We start from the raw sequence: 18,742 nt of genomic DNA on the forward strand, positions 1-18,742 counted from the left end.
GTTGGGGAGGGGAGAGGTGGGGACTTGGACAGGTTCCTCTGGGAGTCTAATCTGCAGCCAGAACTGATTCAGTGCCCTGGCAGTGTTTTCCCGATGGTGTTCCTTACAGTTTTATCCAATTACGTCTAGTTAAAGCCTGCTAAATAATTCCTTGTCAGCTGTGATGCTAACCACCATTGAATATTTGTTGCAGATGTGCCTCCTCACCCTCGCCTAAGCGCTTGCCCACCCCCAAGTTGCCTACTCAACCGGGGATTCCTCTCTCTGGATCGCCCCTGTTTGTCCCAGCCTCAGCAGCTACTGAGGCTGTTGCATGCCACCCTGGGGAGTTTTCAGTCCCTTTTTGGGAATGCAAACCTGAGGTGCATGCCAGCCCAGCACAGAGAAATCCTACCGACCTTTCTCAAGGGTGTTTTTTCACTTTGGCAAGCCTAACTTGAGCTGGCGTTCCCTGCAATCACGTGGCATCCCCAGCTGACATCTGACTCCTTGCCCCCTCTTTCCTTTTGGCACAGTTGCTCTCCAGAGTCCTCTGCCTTCCAGCTGGTTTTTCAGCCTCTCTTCGCTCTAGGCCTTTTGGTATTTCGGTAGCACCAACCTACCCACTGTCATGGCCAGCTTGAGGTGGACCTGCAGGACCAGGATGGATGCAAGAGGGTCTGTAGCCAGTGCGCGCAGAGCGTGGTGTTGCTGGAGATGTGCAGCAAGGCAGACCGTGGTCAGCCCTCCATTTGGGAGCCTCATCCTGACTGAGGGCGTGCAAAGCGTACCCATAAAAGGAGAGGAGATGCTGACATATCTTGGGAAGACAAAGTAGGATTTTGAAGGTCTCCCAAAGCTGAGTGACAAAATATTTTGAGGTAACGTGCAGGAAGGATGGCTTGGGGAGAGCCAAGAAGGACTGAGGGTGGTGATGGGAGCTGAATGTCATGAAAAAGGCCACAGACCCCTCTATGTGCTTTGGTCATGCGTATACTGAATTGTCCTATCCCACTTACACTGTCGTATGAGACTGATGCACTGTCTGTAACGTGAATGGTGCTTCTTGGATTTTCCATCTCTGGAGGGCACGAAGTAATGATTTTTTGAAAGGTACTCTGCAGTCAGACACAAGTCACTGGGCTTAATGCATGGATAACTGAGAAATGTACAGATAACTGGGAAAAATGCCAGAGACCATATTACTCAGAGGTCAGGTGAGACAGTGCACGGTCCTGTCCAGCAGTAAGCTCTATGAACTCATTAGTTTCCATACGAGTTGGCACATACATTGCTATATAGCTCTAAATTGCAACATGTCCAGGGTCCCTAGTTTTAGAGTATTTTCATGGAACTCGACTGTAATTTTGCTTCAGCTTGAAGATAGGGTTTAGGCACAATGGTTTCCCACTGGCGGGGGTCTGTGCCACCCTGAGAGGTTGTCCTGAGAGGTATGACCAAGGTGCCCGCGTGTCGTGCCATCCCTGCAGGCGTGCGGAGCCCGCGCATGTTCGCTGCTGGCCAGAGCAAGGCAGTTGGGGCTCTAATCTCTTCCTTCCCACCGGTGGCTGTTTGCTTGCCTATGATGGGCAGCTTCCTCACTCCCTAGGGCAATAATTTTTGTTTTCCTCTGAAGGAGTAATTTTTCACACCTGGTTGGTTGTCAAGACTTGCTCCAGTTTCTTCTGGGGTCCTGGAGGGAGGAATTGCAGTGACTACACCAAGGACACCCAGCTGCGATAGTTAGGTGAAACAGCTCAAACCAGAGAGGGCTGAGCTGGTTTTCATGAGAAGAAAGAAAAATGGTAAAAGAAAGCTCTCCTTGTTTTTCTTTCCTGGACCGCCACCCATTTCCAGAAGCAGGCTAGCTCCTGTCCCTTTGGTAAGGTATAGACATGTTTTCAGCATCTCTGGTCTTTCTCCTCCACTTTCCCTGCCGCTCTGTCTCTCCAGCTGGGTGTGGGGTGACAGCAAGGTCCCCGGGAGGTCGTTGTTGACTGACTGGTGTGTAGCCTGAGCAAATCTGTAGAGGCTTCTCCCAGGCATGGATGACTTGGTCCAGCCCAAGGCCAGGCTGGAGCAGAGGCTTGCTCCAGTCCTGGCTGGCTGAGTCCCTTCAGAGGTGTGCACCAGGCTGGCAAGATCGCTTCTTCCAGCATGGGTGTGAGCTGAGAGCCTTGATGTTAGTACTAACTCTCCCTCGAAGTTGCTGTGGAGATGTGTGTAATTTAGTTCACTTTTTTCTGTGAGCTAAAAGGACTTTTTATGGTTTTCCCCTTTCTTCACCAAGTTCTTTGCTTCTGGTGGAGCGTCCAAGTCTATAACATGCAGCTCGTGGTAGTTGCAGTGTTGTGACATGACTCTTGCACGTGTCCACTCAAGACAGCCATCAAACTTGGAGAGCTAGTCAGACTCAAGGAAAGTCATCTGAAACCCAAAGTGCTCCCAGGTTTGTCCATCAGTGGTGGTGTGAACCCATACTGTTTCTGATGGCAGGTCCCTGTCCTCTGGGTCAATGTGAGAGGGAGAGCCCTGCGAGTGCACAGTGTGGAGACAAACCCAAATACTTGTGGTTTAGATGTGTGGTGACGAGACTGCTCTCCCACGTGTTTCCAAGGAGAAGGGAGGAGCCAGGAGGGAGTTGAAAGGTGGTGCAGCTCTGAATGATGCAGCTGGCTGTTCAAAATAAATATGCAGAGAGCGCTTTGGAAGTGGTGAGCTGTGTTAAGGGAGAGTTTGGACTTCATGGAAAACGTTAAAAATTCAAAGCAGAGTTGTTGGCAAGTGATGGCCATCAAAGCAGAAAAAAAGGAATGAACAGAAGGCTGGCAGGGGAAGCTGGGGGAGCAGGATGAGGATAATCATCTCTTGAGGGAAGTTAATGAGACGCAGGAGAGGGTGAGCCTGAGAGGTGGGTTTCAGAGACGTGGCGCAGCTCTGTGGGCGCATGATGGCAGATGTCAGGGAGCAAACACACTCTGGATGAGCCCAGGGGTGGACCAGGAGGGGCTGAGGAACAGGGTCCATCTCTGTTCACACCATTTTTTTCTCACCAGGAGCACAACGGTCGAAGCAACCCAAGAAAAAAGTCTTCAGAGTGAGAGACTTTGGGGGCCTGTGAGGAACACTGAGTGTCCAAACTTTGGGACTTTGTGGGAGGGCTTTGTGATTCCTGCGAGGAGTGAAGGGCTCTGGCTGTCTGCTCCCTGTCCCCGCAAACGGGTGTGCTGTAATTTATTCCTGAGCTGTTAACAGCATATTGGGAAAACAGAGATGAGATGTGCTGCTCCTTCCACCCTGGAGGATGTACGGCGAGCGGCCAGTCCAGGCTGGGATTTTCCAAGGGTGATTCTTAAGGTGTCTGCAGCCAGAATGCCCCTTTCATAACTTTCTGATTCTGAAATTATTTCAAATTGGAACGGGAAATAACCTTAAAAGAGAAAAGTGAAATTTCCCATCAAATGAAAGTTTGACTTCTGGATTTGCAGGAGGAAATAATAATTGTTTCTCCAGCTGGATGCTCTCTCTGGGGCGTTTAGGGCAGGCCAGACTAGCTTCTGTTTTCTTTTGGCCCCCCAGAAGCTGTGAGCTGGTGGGCAGCCCACATTGCAGGCAGTTCAGCCTGGCAGCATTCCTGCTAGCACTTGCTGTGCTAAGATTGCTCCCCAGTCCTGCAGCAAGGTTTCAAAACATGAAACTTTAAATTACTTTAGCCAGTGAATTTCAACACACTGCAAATATAAGCAATGCAGTTATTACTTTTTTTTTTAACTTTTTTTTTTTTTTTTGGAACAATCTAAAAGAAAAGCAACCCTCAAACTTTCATTGGTTTCCTGAAAATGTTGTGGGTGTTGTTGTTGGGTTTTTTTTTCATGTTGGCAATTGGGTGACCTATGAAATACCATAAGCAGCACAAAACGTTTATCCAGTGACAGCCTGAGGTAGCACAGGCAGCTCTTAGTGGGTTTATTTTCATTATTACAGCAATTTTAGGGCTGCATGCTGCAATTTTCACTTGCAGTGAGGTATTAAATTGAAATTACCCCAGATGTAATTGTCACACAAAATAATTCTGGACGTGCTGGATTTAATGCTTTTCCAAGCTGTGGTTTTTATTACCCAAGCAAGTGCCAAAAAAACACTTGTAGTCAACAACTTAAACTGAAATCTGCCTTCTGGGGAGCCAGGATGTTTAGCTGCAGTTACACTGGGGGAGGAAGGGGATAAAAAAAAAGGGACCAACTGAAGGAAACTTTGGGAGGGCTCCTGAAAGAAGCGTCCAGGTGTAAAATCCTGGGCAAGGGCAGAGTCAGGGCCACATAGGGACCCTGGAGGAGCCCTGGCAGGTGCAGCAGCTCAGCCTAACCCTTTGCAGGCTGATTTTGGGGAGATGAGTCCCACCTGTGGGGCAGTGCTGGTCACAGAGGCAAAGCGAGGTTGGGGGTGCTGCCGGGTCCCTGCCTGCTCCATAGCAGCAGCACAGTCATCAGTCCCGTCTTTGGGATGCGAGGAGCCCCATTAGACAGAACTGGGATTGAGTCGCAGAGCCAGCGACCAAGCTCTGGAGGTGCTCGTATATGACATTTCAGTGTTTCCCATACGCACATTGTCTAGTTAGGCTGATCTGGTGCACAGACATCTGGAGTTTTAAAAAGCAAGTTGTTGTCATGCACGAGGAGCCTTCACCACATCGCTGACAGGCTCAGCCAGCGTGCGTATCCCCAGCACACACTGGTGGGTGATACAGCATGCATCCATTGCAGCTTTATTTATTAGCTCCTTAACTATCGTAATAACATAAGTAAAGTATTGATGACTTTGTCTTTTTCACCCTCTTTCATTTTTTTCCCAGAAATAGCTTCCCTTGTTTACTCCACAGAATCCCTTCTGATGCCGCGCTGGAAGTGGGTGGAAGGACACGCATCTGGGAGCAGTTAGGAGATAATGGTGTATAAATAGCACAGGGAGAGCAATTGTCATAGTCTGTCCCTGCAGCTCTGCAAAGCAAGCGAGAGCTGAGCCTGAGCGTGGCAAAAAAGGCACTGAGCAGCAGCAGCTTCTTTCTCATCGTATCAGGTTGGGAAAGCTCAGTTGGAGATGGTTACTAGATGATGCAAGGGGCCACAGTGACCCAGACGAGCAGCTCAGGGCATGACCCGGCGCTGTTTAGTAATTCAGAAACCCTCTGTTTTTAGCATCCCTGAGACGTAACTTTGATGAATGAGGGTGTTGTCGCATGGGGCAATGTTACTGAATTTTCTCCTGCATGCGGAGTAGCTGTGCAACTTTGGCGTCCTTTGAAGATGGACCTAGAATTAGAATTGGTTCAATGATGAATTTCTGATGACTATGCTGAAAGAACCAGGTAGTAATGGGAAATCTGCTTTGGCCAGGTTGAGGCAGGATTTGAGAAAGGTTTTGAGTGAAACAATGAGAGAAAGCAGCAACTGATTTAGTGTGAGCTTGCACATATTTTGTCCCACTCGAGATGTCCTTTTTTCCTTACCTCTGGAATTATTTCACCTGTTGCACACTCATTTTTCCCTTTCATTTAGTTCACTCTGTAAATAATCAGAAATGCAATTTCAAAATGAAAAGATGAAAAAACTCATTAAAAAGAGCATCTCAAGCATTTGGGTATTTCTGAGGTGCAACGTGCTGTGCTGATAGAGCATAAACCAGCAATATCTGGCTACTCTTACCTACTTTCCCCTCCCCATCTCCAACTTAATTTTTTCCATCTGTTTTGACTTTGCCTTGCAGATACTGTGGTCCAGAGCTTTGGGGGAGCAAACTGATGGTTTGTTGAAAGAGTGGTTGCTCAGTCCTCTTTCCTGCTTCGTTTGAGGATGGTAGTGGTAGCACCTGGGCAGTGACACGAGCAGTTGAGTGGCACGTGGATGGGAAGGGACACGATGGCTGTGATGGAGAGTTCCTCAGGCTGGGCACGGGGTGCCCTTCTGCCACCGGTGTTTCATCTTATGGCCATCACAGGGACTGACAGGGACCTGGAAAGGGCAGCACGGATGTAAGAGGTATATCTGGATTTCCTGAGCTAGGAATATGTTGGCGTCGGTCTATAAAAGCCACAGATTTCATCAGCTAAAGGTCAAAGTAATTACAGAGTCTAGGATGTTTCCTCCTGGGAAGGAGGCAGCAGGGGCTGTGGTTGCAGTTGTGGGTTTTCACCTTCTGCAGGGTGGCTTGGAAAGTGTTAAATCCCAATCTTCCCTGTAGTCAGGTTATGCCATTAAGGCAGAATGAATGAGGAAACAATTTAGAAACAGGACTTGGCTTACCTTGCAGCCGGCCGGTGGAAATTTCTGCCTTCTGAGGTGGGAGTGAGGCGGCTCAGAGCTGGAGCTGCAGCAATGCTCTTACCTCTGCCAGGGTGGGTGCGAGACTCCTTGGGCCCCTGCCTCACTTAAAGAAAGAAAAAAGCCTCACCGCAATAACCCAGTACTTGTGGGATGACACCAAAAGCCCCGTGAAGCTCACAAAGCCACCGAGGCAGCATAAGACTTGCAGCTGACCTTCTGCAAGCACCTCGCCTGTGCCTTACCTTTGGCGTGAAGGACTCATGTCTGATCCCATCATGCTGACGTCAGCGAGGAGCATCTTTGCTGAAGCTGGCATTGCCCTAACTGGTATCAAAAGGGAGGGCCTTTATCTTCCCAATGCCTGTTGGTGGGGGAGGCCGGTAGCACCAGGAGGGTGTGCTGGTTGGGAAGCAATGGTCAGAGAAAAGGGCTGCAAGCTGGGTGCCTCCTTTCTCATCCCTTCCTGTTAATGGTGTTTAAGGTCTTTTTGCTGCTTTAATCCTCACTGACTTACTTGGCAGTTTCTGAACTCCTTCAGAAAGCATTCACACAGCAAAACTCTTCCTTTTTTTTTTAATAGCAGCTGGAGGACCATCTACTGATGGACTCTGCTGCCTGTGTTAATGAATTGAGCTCCCACTTTGAATTCCAGTGCCTGAACGGCCTCTTTCTCCCTCTCCAGGTGTACGACTTTGCACTATCGCCAGGACCTGCCGCCAACCAGCGTCATCATCACCTTCCACAATGAGGCCAGGTCAACCCTGCTAAGAACGATTCGGAGGTAAGAGCTCCTGGTTTGCTGGAAATGCTCTTATATATAAATACTCTTAAAAAAGGATGAGTGGGCTAGAGATTTTCATGGATAAAGGCAGAATCTGTTTGCACTCACTGCAGCAATGGGACTGGACCTACCAACTACAGTCTCAAATGATTACCAGGAGAAATTAGCATGAAAGCTGGTCTCTGAGAAGTAGGTTTTACAGTGGGATGCTCAGGAATGTAAGTAGCTGTGTTCCCTTTGCAGGGTCTATCACGGGGCACTCTTGGGGGAGCGGCAGAAGATTAGACAGAATCTGGGATAAGAGGCTTTATATCCAGCTGGGTATCAGTGCTCAGCTGTATTTTGTCCCAGTCCTCTAGGGACAGCTATGATTCTGCGATGCCTGCTCCAGTACTGCTGTTTGAGCTCCTCCAGTGACCCGTCGAGTGCCAGAAAGGCTTGCTAATTGAGAAGCCCTAATGGTGCACATGCAGACTAGATTTTCAAGGATGGTTTCTGTACCCCTCTGGATACACGGTGGAGCGCTCTGGGCATGTGGCCATTCCTTCATTTGTCGGTTTGTTCTTGGCTGTGTTTTGCTGTAGGGGATAGACTAAAGGCTTCATTTTCATTGCAGGTTTTTGAAATCAGCGTTTAACCCCAATGTGTGCCTTGAATCTGCAAGTTCTCTTGTAGGAGGATTTAGTGACCGTTGAGGGGTCTATCTCCAGGTCTCAGCTGGTGGGTTCCTCTGTAGCGAGCTTGGGTGTGCTCAGCTCTGTGCCAGTAATAAGTGTTTTGCAGATGTGTCTCGTGCCCACATAGGGAAGGTTCGTGCCCTGCTGCAAGCCTTGTCAGTCGAACCCTGGTGTGCTCAGGGACCCCTTGCCATCATCGGTACTGGTCAGACTGGGGTTGCTGGTTGCGGGGAGGCTTCAGCTGTGCCCTGTTCACTGTCATGTCCTCACTGGGGTCTTCTCTGAAAACAGCAGCCTGAGGTGAACATATCCAGTGCCACAAGTGAGTTTGATAGTCCTAAAATTGAATTCCTGCTTTGCTTTATGGTTTCATGCCTGTCGTGCTTTAACCCCAGATGGCAACTAAGCACAATGCAGCCTGCTCACTCCCTCCCTCTGACCCGACCCAGTGGGATGGGGGAGAGAAGGGGGGGTGGGGGTGGGTGGGAAGTAAAACTCGTGGGTTGAGATAAAGACAGTTTAATAGGACAGAAAGGAAGAAAGTAATAATAATGATGATGATAATAAAATGACAATAATAATAATAAAAGAATTGGAATATACAAAACAAGTGATGCACAATACAGTTGCTCACCACTTGCTGACCGATGGCAGTTAGTTCCTGAGCAGCCCGGTTTATATACTGGGCATGACATCACATGGTGTGGAATACCCCTTTGGCCAGTTTGGGTCAGCTGTCCTGGCTGTGTCCCCCTCCCAACTTCTCGTGCCCCTCCAGCCTTCCTGCTGGCTGGGCATGAGAAGCTGAAAAATCTTTGACTTAGTCTAAACGCTACTTAGCAACAACTGAAACCATCAGTGTGTTATCAACACTCTTCTACTAAATCCCAAATATTCCACTATACGAACTACTAGGAAGAAAATTAACTCTATCCCAGCCGAAACCAGGACAATGCCCAATCCCATCTCCTTTGCTTCACATTTAATAATCTCTCACTGCTTTCTCTCTCTAGGGTATGTGGATTTTGCATGTGCATATAACTGACACTTGATGCTGTGTACCGCTTCCTCAATCCTGGACCTTCTCTTATATCTTTACAGTGCCTTGCATAGGTTTACCATCCCCCAGAACCCATTGTAACAGAGATGGCAAGGGAAAACCAAGTGCAGTCCTCTAGCCCCCGAGATATAGGATGCTTATAACATGTAAAGTGCAGGGATGGACTTTAATCTCATTTCTCCCCATAACTCAGCACTTGACTGTCCTGGCAGGTATCATCATGAGTGGTGTTGTCACATGAGAGATGTTAGACCCATGATACGGCTCTTATGCCGGGGTTCCCCATATCTGGTTTCATTAGAGAACTGTTCATTGCAATGATGGCAAGGTTAGAAATACAGGTAGTTTAAATTTTTCCTTCTTCTTCTAGGATACTGTCCTCTGAAGTTTCCGATTTCCCATTATAAAAAGACTGTCTTCCTTGTTCCTCTTCTTTTCTTTGCTTGACTTGATCAGTTGGCTTTACTGCCTTTCTTACCTGGTTGCGAGCCTGGGCGGCGAGGAACCGAGATGACAGCCTCGGGTCCCCATCTCCCCTGCCTCTCCCTGGGCTGAGATCCTGAGCTCACTCTCCGTTTTCTGGTCCCCGCGGTTTGGAGGTGGCCTCCTGGCATCAGGATTCACTGTTTTCCTCCTGGATGCAGTACTTAGAGGCTTGTTTTGATCCAACTGGCCCTAAGGGTACCAGCCCTTGGTCGCAAGTCACACTGGTGACGTGGATCCTGCTCTGCTCCTCTCCAGCCATGATTGTGCACATATTGCCACCTCCCTGCCTGTTTTTGGACCCAGCTGAGAGCTCATCTGCCTCTTCGGCCTCTGTAGGTTAATTTGCTGTGCCTTCTGACTGCTCTGGGTTTTTTTCCCCTTGCTTGGCAAATGCTTAGTTTAATTAGATCTTCCAGATAACTCCATCCCACGGTGGCTGTAAAAACATGGATCATTTTCCATGGCCATTCAAAACAAACTCTGTCCTCCTGACACTGCTTTGTGCCTTTTGTAGCTGTCTGTGGCCAAGTGTCTCCAAGCGCTTTGAGCATGGCCGTGAGTAAAACGGGCACCTCTTCTACCCTGTTCTCCCATGGTGCGCTCTTGGTATAAGCCAGGTGACAGACAGACAGACTGAGGAACAGAGAGGTGATTTGTCTGGGGCTGGTGGAAGGTTTTTGGGTTGCAAACCTGGTTTTCTGAGTTCCAGCAAGTTGGGATTTCCAGCCTTATTGCAGAATGAATGTTCTCACTTAACCACCGTGGCAAAGGGACATTGCTTGGCTTGTCCAAAGCCAAGGGTGGTGGGGCATTCCCCCCAAAGGGAGCGCTTCTTACGGGACCCCATGGAAACACGGAGGAGAGGCAGAGGGAAATGCTGGTGAAGGCATCCTCTAGCAGGGGAGGAAATCAGCTCTTGCAGAAGGGACCGTGTACATGACAAGCAGGAGGGATTTTGCTATTCCTGTGCTTTTCCGAGATGCTTGAGAGCTTTAATGCTCACCGAGTGCTGAGGCTGAATTGTACTGCAGGCTCAGTGTGTTGCATGTGGCTCTTGGTGAGGCTGCGAGTGCTCTGACCCATGAAGCAGAGGTGCCAACACGTGGCCTCCGCAGCACCCCTTATGCAAGTCATGTTGCGAACATTTGGGACGGTTCGTTTATGAACAATTTGCGTCGTCAGAGCTATTGAGAAAAGCTAGTGGACTGTGTTGAATAATGAATTAATTTAAAAGTTTCATGATCTTTTCTCTGACTGTTTGCCAGCTGGAAGAAAAGGAGGGGGGGAAAAAAAGCTAAATTAATCGAATGCCCAAATCTCTGCAAATGATGTAGTCAGCATTTATAAATGCTTTATGTAACTATGCTTGTGAATATGTACAAGTGTCCAGGTAGCAGGGGTGGGTGCCATGAGAAAGGGAAATAGAAGAGGGGAGAAGAGGCCAGAAGGGAGGAAGTGGTGAACAGCAAAGTAGCTCTTGAGAATTTTTTTTTTTTTTTTTTTTCCACTGTGCAGACAGTGAAGAAACTACCATTGGGTTGTTGTTTCAGCCACTCACTTCTCAAATTACCTTGGGCAACTTTCTTATCCCCCTGCGGTTTGGTTTCACGTTATTTCAAGCTCCAAGGCTCAGTGGATTAAAGATGGTGAGAGTCTCCAGCAGTACAGGGATGGGACCATGTGAGTAAACCCAAGGAGGGAAGGCAGGAGCAAGGGAGAGAATAAGCAATATAGAGGCATTTAAAAAAAACCCAAACAATTTCTTTCCTCTCTTTCCATCCTGTGCTAGCCTGGATTTAGGAAGGGAATCCAGCTCATTACCCGGCTAGCTCTAGCTGCCCAGCTCCTCCGGCGGGAGAGCTTAAGGATGTCCCCAAGGCCCTAGCAGTCACTGGCGGAGAAGGAGCAGTGTGGCCAGGAAAGATGCACTTCTCATCACCTGGGACTGGGCTGGGTGCTGGGATTCTCGACAGCGATGGGTGATAGTGCCTCCCCATCTTGTAACCCTGTGTGGTTAGGGGGATCTACTCCGTGGGTTGCTTATGAGAATATCGTCCCTTTTCCTTTGCTGTCCCTCCTCCGCAGACATCGGCATGCTCACATGCCGAGATGTGGCCACCGCTGGGGGACCAGTTGTGCTTTCAGGGCTTGATGCAGCGTGGCATCCCTTGCCAAGGTCCACGGGGGGGGCAAGGCTTGATGCGTGCCCTATCCCTGGGAGCATCCCTGGAAGCGGCAGGGAGAGAAACACTGCCTGCCCTGGAGGCAGAGCTGGGGAAGGCAGAACTGCAGGCAGCCTGGGGTGATGCTCTGCTTTGCTCCCGGACCATCAGAGACCACCATGCTGTGACTTTCTCCAGCAAAGTAATTTTAGGAGCTGGATGGCTGGTCAGTGCTGGCGCAGGCTGGGCAGGAGAGAAGTGTAGGAGGCTGTCGTGCCAGAGACCTGCCAGGCAGAGGGTGAGACAGTCCTGTTTACTCTGCTGAGTGGTCTTCATTCATTTATTCTTCAAACTTGCAGCTGGGGAGCTCAGAACATGAATAAGGAGACTTAATTATTTACCTCTTGCTGACAAACCAAAACACATCCTTTGGCGAAAGCCCTGATGCGAGCGCTGTGAATACCAAATCAAATATTTAGATCATTAATTAGTGGGGAGAATATCATGCTTTTCAGTTTTCCCGTGCTTGTAAGTAAGAGAGGTGAGGTTCTGGACGGCCAGCACCTTGCACCTTCCCCTCACGCCACTACCTTGTCTGCATCCAGACGCATCTGAGACAGGGAAATGACAAAGATGCGCAACTCCTTCCATAGGTAGTGGTGACACTGTATGGAGCCTGTGCCATAACTGAAACGAGTCTGATTAAAGAAGCAAAACCAAGCCAGGTGTTGCACAGAAACTGTATAATTAGCACTTTGTGCCAACTATTTTCTAATTTTTTTTTCTTCTTTTTGCTTAAACCCTGGACTTTTTTTTTTTCTTCTTAATTTGCTAATCATCTCTCACGGTGACTAAGTACACAGCCCTCCATGCGCTTTTACCTTTTGATGTTAACACAAGAGAACTCTTGAATTTCAAAGAGCTTGGTGGGTATTTGAAAGAATAAAATGGGAAAGCTGCAGTGTAATCAAAGCTCATTATGGTTATTCTTGGTGTGATGTCTCTTCCTACATAATTAGCTATTTTGGGTTCTTGAAGCAGTTCATTTTGGTGGGCACTTTGTCTCCACGCTTTCGGTCTGATTTTGATAATTGTGACCCTTGGCCCTTTCAACACTTTATTATACCCGTAAGGGTGTATTTTTTTCCCCTAACAAGTCTCAATGTCTTGCCATGGAGAGAATTAACAGGTTCATGAGTTCCTGAGGATCAATGTCCACAGTCACCTCTCTAAAGCAACTGGTACTCTGGGTGATGACCAAAACCATACTGATCTTCTGTCAGAAGGTCTGAACTCCTCCATGGAAACATTTTCCATGTCTTACATGTCAGGGTGACTTTTGCACTGGTATTTATTTGGAGATGAAATTGTTGGATCCAGTGCTTACCTCTGGCTAGGTGGAAAAGGATCCCAGCAAATTGTTGAGGAGGACAGAAGAGGGACCTTACGGTGAAAATTTAAGGTGAAATTCTCCATGGCTACATCTGCGTAATGTCTGCTAAATCCATTGAAACAAAGAAACTTTGAGTATTAACTTTTCAAGATAATTCAGCAGCAAATCTGGTCTTAATGGGTTGAAGCGTAAGCACTTTCTGGACTAGAGGCATGAGTTTTCATTTCAGTGGTAATGGGTCTTTTGGCCGTTTAAGGGAGAAAGTGTTGTCATCTCTGGCTCAACAGAACTTGAAAGCTGTTTTGATTTGTTAAAATATGTCCATCACTGCAGTATATCTACTTCCATTTGATTTCAGGGAAAAAAATCTATAAATACCAGAGGTACTTCAAAGCACTATAATATTAATTGTCTTCTGATTTTACCCATATGAAAGGTAAAAAAAACCCACATGCACACACATAAAGAAAAGAAAGTATTAAAAAAAAAATCAAAGCTGAGCAAAGGCACAAGTAATAGGAAAGCTGGCTTTGAATTTTTAAAAGTGCTTTTATGTCTATCTGAAAAAACCAAACCTGTAATGTCGAAAACGTGCAGGATTCAGTGCCTTTGTTTCCCATGCTCCCCAAGGAGCGCCGCAGGAGGGGTGTTTATAATCTCCCGTGTCTCCTCCAGTGGCATGGGTGCATTACCGTGTGGTTAATAGAGCACAGGTAGGAAATGCGTTGGAGACGTGAATTTGGCTTTGCTGAAAAGCCGGCGTACTTGCCCTCAGCTGCGTTGGGAAGTGGGCTGCGGTCACGGCGTCGCAGCCTTGGCTGTGGATCTCTTTGTGCCTGCATCAAGTGGCCCTTAGCTTCGTGGCAATTTGGGGGCTTGCGGGTGTCTGTGAACAGACTTGCAAGGGCAGTAATGAGCTCAAAGCCCGCTGAAATCAGTGGACACCAGGGCCCTTGGAGCCACAGTAGACGCAGCCTTTGGACCACCCTCACCAGGGCTTTGTTCGCTTGGAGTTTGGGAAAGTGTGGCACGGTGAGGGAGTCCCACGAGGGAAGTGATGGGAGAGGGCTGCGATGGTGCGGGCTGAGGCTGCTCACAGTGCCGGGGGATGCTGCGTCACTCGCGGGGGTGTCTGTCATTAACCCCATGGAAGGATGACGGTTCATGGAGTCAGGGCGGTCCTTGGAGACATCCTTCCCTTGGCAGTCAGCATGCTGACTTTTTGCCCCCTTGCTCTGGTCAACCCTCTGCATCCTGCAGATGGCCGTCATTGGCGTTCAGGGGACATCTTCCCTGATTTATGGGGTGGCAAGATGAGGCACAGAGTTGGCAGCAAACTGCTTGACCTGGGAATGGCAGGAGCCTGCAGCTGAGCAGAGACTCGGCTGCACATCTCCCCGGCCCAGCGCCTTGAAAATGGTCTATGCTGGATTTTCCTCCGTAAGAGGTGCCCTGGAGGGAATTCCCGTAAGGCACTGAGTAGGGCTATGAGCCCAGGTCTGAGTCTACAGCCCAGGGCAGTGATTTTGGTTGAGTTATTCTTGCTGGTACCAGCAAAAGTAGAATTAGCCCCATTGCAACCACCTTCCTGTAGAGTTAAGCCCCGCATTGTACTTCCAGCGGCCAAATCTGTAGGCGAGATGGGGCAGAGGCAGGCTTTGAATATTCAAGTTGCCCGCTGCCTCCCCACCTCCCGCTCTTGGAGGGTTATTTATTTATTTTGCTGGCTTTTTTACAAGTCTGCTTCTTTCCTGCAGGTTTCACCAGCTTAGGTTTCCAGGCAATCAGCGCTTGTTAAATATTCCACTGAGCATGATATTGCTCTCCTGTCTCTCTGTACTGGCGCTCAGCTGCGGTAATTTGCTGAACTCAGCTCTCGCATATGGGGATTTTTTAAAAATAACAAACCTATTAATAATAATAATTAAAAAACACTTGACAGGTGGGAACAGCACATCTAAATTGTTCTGTGTGCCCCAGCGGGAGGAGGGGCAGTCAGCTACTTTTTCTAATATTTTGTGCAAGCTGTGGGTGTTGGTGAGGCGGTGCTGTCTAAACCTGCTTGGTGCAAGCCTTAGTGATGCCAGGGTGGCCACAGCAGCTCCTGGCTGTTAGGACTCCCACCATGACTGTTGCGTAGGGGACAGAGGCTTTTTCTTCCTCCCCACCCCGGGAGGCTTTCTCTTCCTGCCCACCCCTTATCACGCAAGACATCTGAAGCAGGGGGAGAATCATGGCTTTTGCCAAGATCCTGAAACTGGAGGAGGCAGGGATTATGTTTCCAGGGAATGTAGTTCTTGGAAGTGATTTTTGAGGAGCTCCACAAAGGAGGTGCCAGCCTTACCCACTCTGGTCTGAGATAACCCCCCCTGTTTTTTCAGGATTTCTGCTGGGGAAAAAAACCCCAACCAACCAAACCATGGAGGGAGGATCCATTTCAAGCATCTGCCTTAAGATGTCCTGTTGTCCTTCCAAAAAAAATCCAGCTCAACTCTTTCTCCCTGGAGGGTTGTAATTCCAGCACCTGCTGGGGTGGGGGTACACCGGCGCAGGCAGCAGGCACCTGGCAATAGGCATGGATACTCCAAGCTGTCCTGGGTGGGGTGGGCTTGTGGTTTCTCAACAAGAAGGTTTCATCAGAGAAATGCAGCCCTTTGGCTGAATGTCCTCAGATACCCGGGGGGTGATGCCATGAGACCCCCCGGGGTTCCTCCCACCTGGGCTGGTGGCTCTCGAGCACCCAAGTGCCGTGGGGATCCTGCCCTTCAGAGCCCTCTTGGCTGGGGTCTGGGCCAAGGGAGATAGTTTTCCAGACTTCCAGGCTTTTTGCCGGAGCTTTGGGAGCCTGAGAGACTGGGGAAATCCGTCAATAAGGGTCTGGAGGTATCAGGGGCTTCAAGGTTTTTAGCCTGTGGGGTGTCTGCCCTCTTATGCCAGTGGCCGGTTTGAAGGTTTTGTCTAACCCAGACCAGAAGGCAGACTCAGGTGTGAAATTTGGCTGGGGGGGGAGGGGGGGGGGGGCGGGATTTTAAATCCTGTGTGAAAAAGGAACCACACTGAGGATGAAGGCAAAGAAGTTTAAAAGCTGGAAAAGCCCGTACAGCCCAACTGGCGTTATCAAAGGCCAAGTCAAGCGCTTAGGAGATTTTTGGGATGCCCTGGGGTTTCTGCTTCAAGAAGTCAGCCTTGACCCTCTGCTGGGGCCGGATTTTAAACACTTGTAATTCTGCTGACCTCTGCACCGTGCAAGAAAGGGGAAGAACAGGTCTAGATTTTTAAATAATAATAATAAAAATAGGACTAATAATACCACCCTTTGTGGCATAATTAAGGGAAGATTGCAGCTTTCAGCCACATTTCAGTGTCTGTCCACCTGGAGGGAGCTGTGAACCACATCCTCCAGCCTCTCTCTTTTAGTAAATAGGTGCGCTCCAACCCTGCTCTTATCCTCTCGGCAGTCTCTAAAACACAATCAGCCCACAGATAAAAACAGGAGTTGTCCTGTCATGGCTGCGAGCTTTGTAAAGATGGGTTTGAGCTGGGTAATTTTCTCTGTGTTGGCCCTGCTGTTGGTGGACACTGTATCATTAGCCCCAGGAGAGGTGGTGGGGTGACAGCAGCTTTGCTGTAAGCCCTGTTAGGAAACTTGGTACGACGTGCATGTTGCTGAAAAGCCGGTTTTCTTGTTTCTCCTGGCTTTACATGGTGCCCTGCTTTTGCTCACAAAGGTGGTAAGGGTGAATCTCAGCTATTTCCCAGGAATACCGGGTGCTCAACTCTTAGATCAGGCTACGAGAAGCTGATAGCTGGGCACTGTAGGTTACTGGGGGCTGGTTTCTGGGTCTTATCTAGTATATACTTTCTGGAAATCCAAGACTGGTCTTCTGTGCTTTGGCAGGGATCAGTTCCTAGGCTTTCCCGCTCCATTTGCTGAGTTGTTGAGTTGGTCAAGCACTGTCATGGATTTTCTCTCTTCATTCTTTAGCGTGCTGAACCGCACCCCAGTGCACCTCGTCCATGAAATCATACTAGTGGATGACTTCAGTGATGATCGTAAGTGACCCTTTCTATGTTAAAAGCGAGGGGCCAAACCAAAAGAGAGTGTGAGAGACTGGGATTTACGCAGAGAGGGGGGAAGAGTTTGTCAAAGCGGAAGGAAATTTAAAGCTCCGTAGGTGTAGAGAGCAAACCCCGCTGTGCCAGGTTTGCATCGCCGCGTGAAGAATTCAAATTCCAAATGATCAAACCTCTTCTCATGAATATAATACAAGAAAAGCGCATGGCAAATAGTTTTTATGCCCAGTAGACGTGAATCCAATCCTTACCCGGTTGTATTCTGCCGCAGCTATGGTGTGTTTAATCTGGCTTTCAGCTGCAGCCAGGAGCAATTCTGGGTTGACACCACTGGAATTGTACAGGATAATGATAGTCTGACCCTCCTGATGTATGCACATGTTCTGCATACATTTATGTAGGTGGCCAGCAACTCTTCTCTTGATTTTTTTTTTTTTTTTTTTTTTTTTTTTTTTTTTTAATTCACCCTCTTTTTCACCCATGTAAAGAGGATTTCCTTCATGGGTTGCCCATTTCTGAGATGCACCATAAATAGCACTGTACACCACAGACAGCCCACCTCCTTCTGCCATTCTCTCCCAGAAAATAGCTCCAAGTGAAATCAATAGCTCTGATCTCTAGCAGAAGTCGGGAGCTGAAACCCCAGGGGCTTCCAGGGAACCAACCCAGCTAAAGACCTTGCCTCATGAGATGGGTGAGTGGAAGATTCAGGTGCTGAGACTAAGTGCTCAAAAAAATTGTCTCAGGCATAAAAAGGATGATAAAATACACCTAGACTGAGCTGTCCATGGCACTTACATTTCAAGGAGCTGCAGGATGTAGCCATTTACTAGGAAATGTGAAAACTAAGCCAGAGAGGTTAAAAAACCAAGGATCTATGCTTTGCTCTTGGACATTATAAATAGGCACTGCCTCAGAGAGCATTAGGGGCAGATTTCCCATGAGACCCACTTCTTGGCATCGACACCTCCCTGGGGTGTCGCTGAAGCCAGGGGAAGGGGTTGCAGTGATTACGGTGAGCTTTGGAGCGACTCCAGTGCATGGGGTCCAGGCTGGGCAAGCCTGAGGACTGGCAGAACGGCTGCGATGGAGAAAAGGAGCAGGTGCAAGGACTCGAGCTGCCCCGGCGTACAGCAGAGCAGGTTTTTTGAAGGGGGGAGGAAGTAAATGCCAGTTATTTGGCTAAATAGACAAAGCGCTTGCCTTCCTGAAAGGAGAAAGGTTTGTAGAAATGCAGTTTCCCTGCCACAGCACACCCGATGGCGTGAGCCTTGGAGAAGGAGCAGGGCTGGGTTTAAGCTCCTCTCGTTCCTGGGGCACCAGGGGGAAGCCTGTTTCCCACCTAACTTAGAGCAGCCCCTCGGCTACTCGAAATCAGTGCTTCTCAGCTGTCTTACATCTCCTTTCCTGTGATAATCTGAGCCTGCTGGCATCTAGTCTGCATGCATTTACATAAAATACATCTATTTGCATAATACGCCGTATACACACGGTCAGTTTTTTCCTTGCAACCCACCCCAAGCAATTGGTGCTTTTATCTCATGCCTAGTTGTGTCTCGTTTCTCACCTCTCTCTGTCCGGTGACCTTTTATTCACTGGGATGCAGTTGTTCTGCACGTGGGTTCCCGCACTCCCCTGCAAATCTCCATCGTAGGTCTGTAGCCAGCCCCTGCCACTTCTGCCCCCCTCGTATGTGCAGAGCAACGCAGCCCTGTACCCCAGTTGTTAGGGATACCGGTACGGTGATGTCTCTCGTCAACAAAGATTGCTGGAGGGGATGAAAGCACTCAGAGGTCCGTGCGGGCTCATG

The 18,742-nt window shown here is 48.7% G+C and overlaps 1 protein-coding gene across 1 annotated transcript in view; it reads left to right on the top strand.

Annotated features, from left to right (window-relative positions):
- The window catches only part of GALNT14 (polypeptide N-acetylgalactosaminyltransferase 14), a 103,889-nt gene that overhangs the window by 52,858 nt on the left and 32,289 nt on the right, over nucleotides 1–18,742 (top strand). Inside the window, exons 3-4 of the mRNA XM_049834015.1 lie at nucleotides 6,982–7,080; nucleotides 16,844–16,911. Of these exons, the coding sequence (XP_049689972.1) occupies nucleotides 6,982–7,080; nucleotides 16,844–16,911 (167 nt within the window). The remainder of the gene's footprint in view (nucleotides 1–6,981; nucleotides 7,081–16,843; nucleotides 16,912–18,742) is intronic.

Source organism: Accipiter gentilis, chromosome 30 (genome assembly GCF_929443795.1).
Source record: "Accipiter gentilis chromosome 30, bAccGen1.1, whole genome shotgun sequence".
In the NCBI taxonomy this organism is placed as follows: domain Eukaryota; kingdom Metazoa; phylum Chordata; class Aves; order Accipitriformes; family Accipitridae; genus Astur; species Astur gentilis.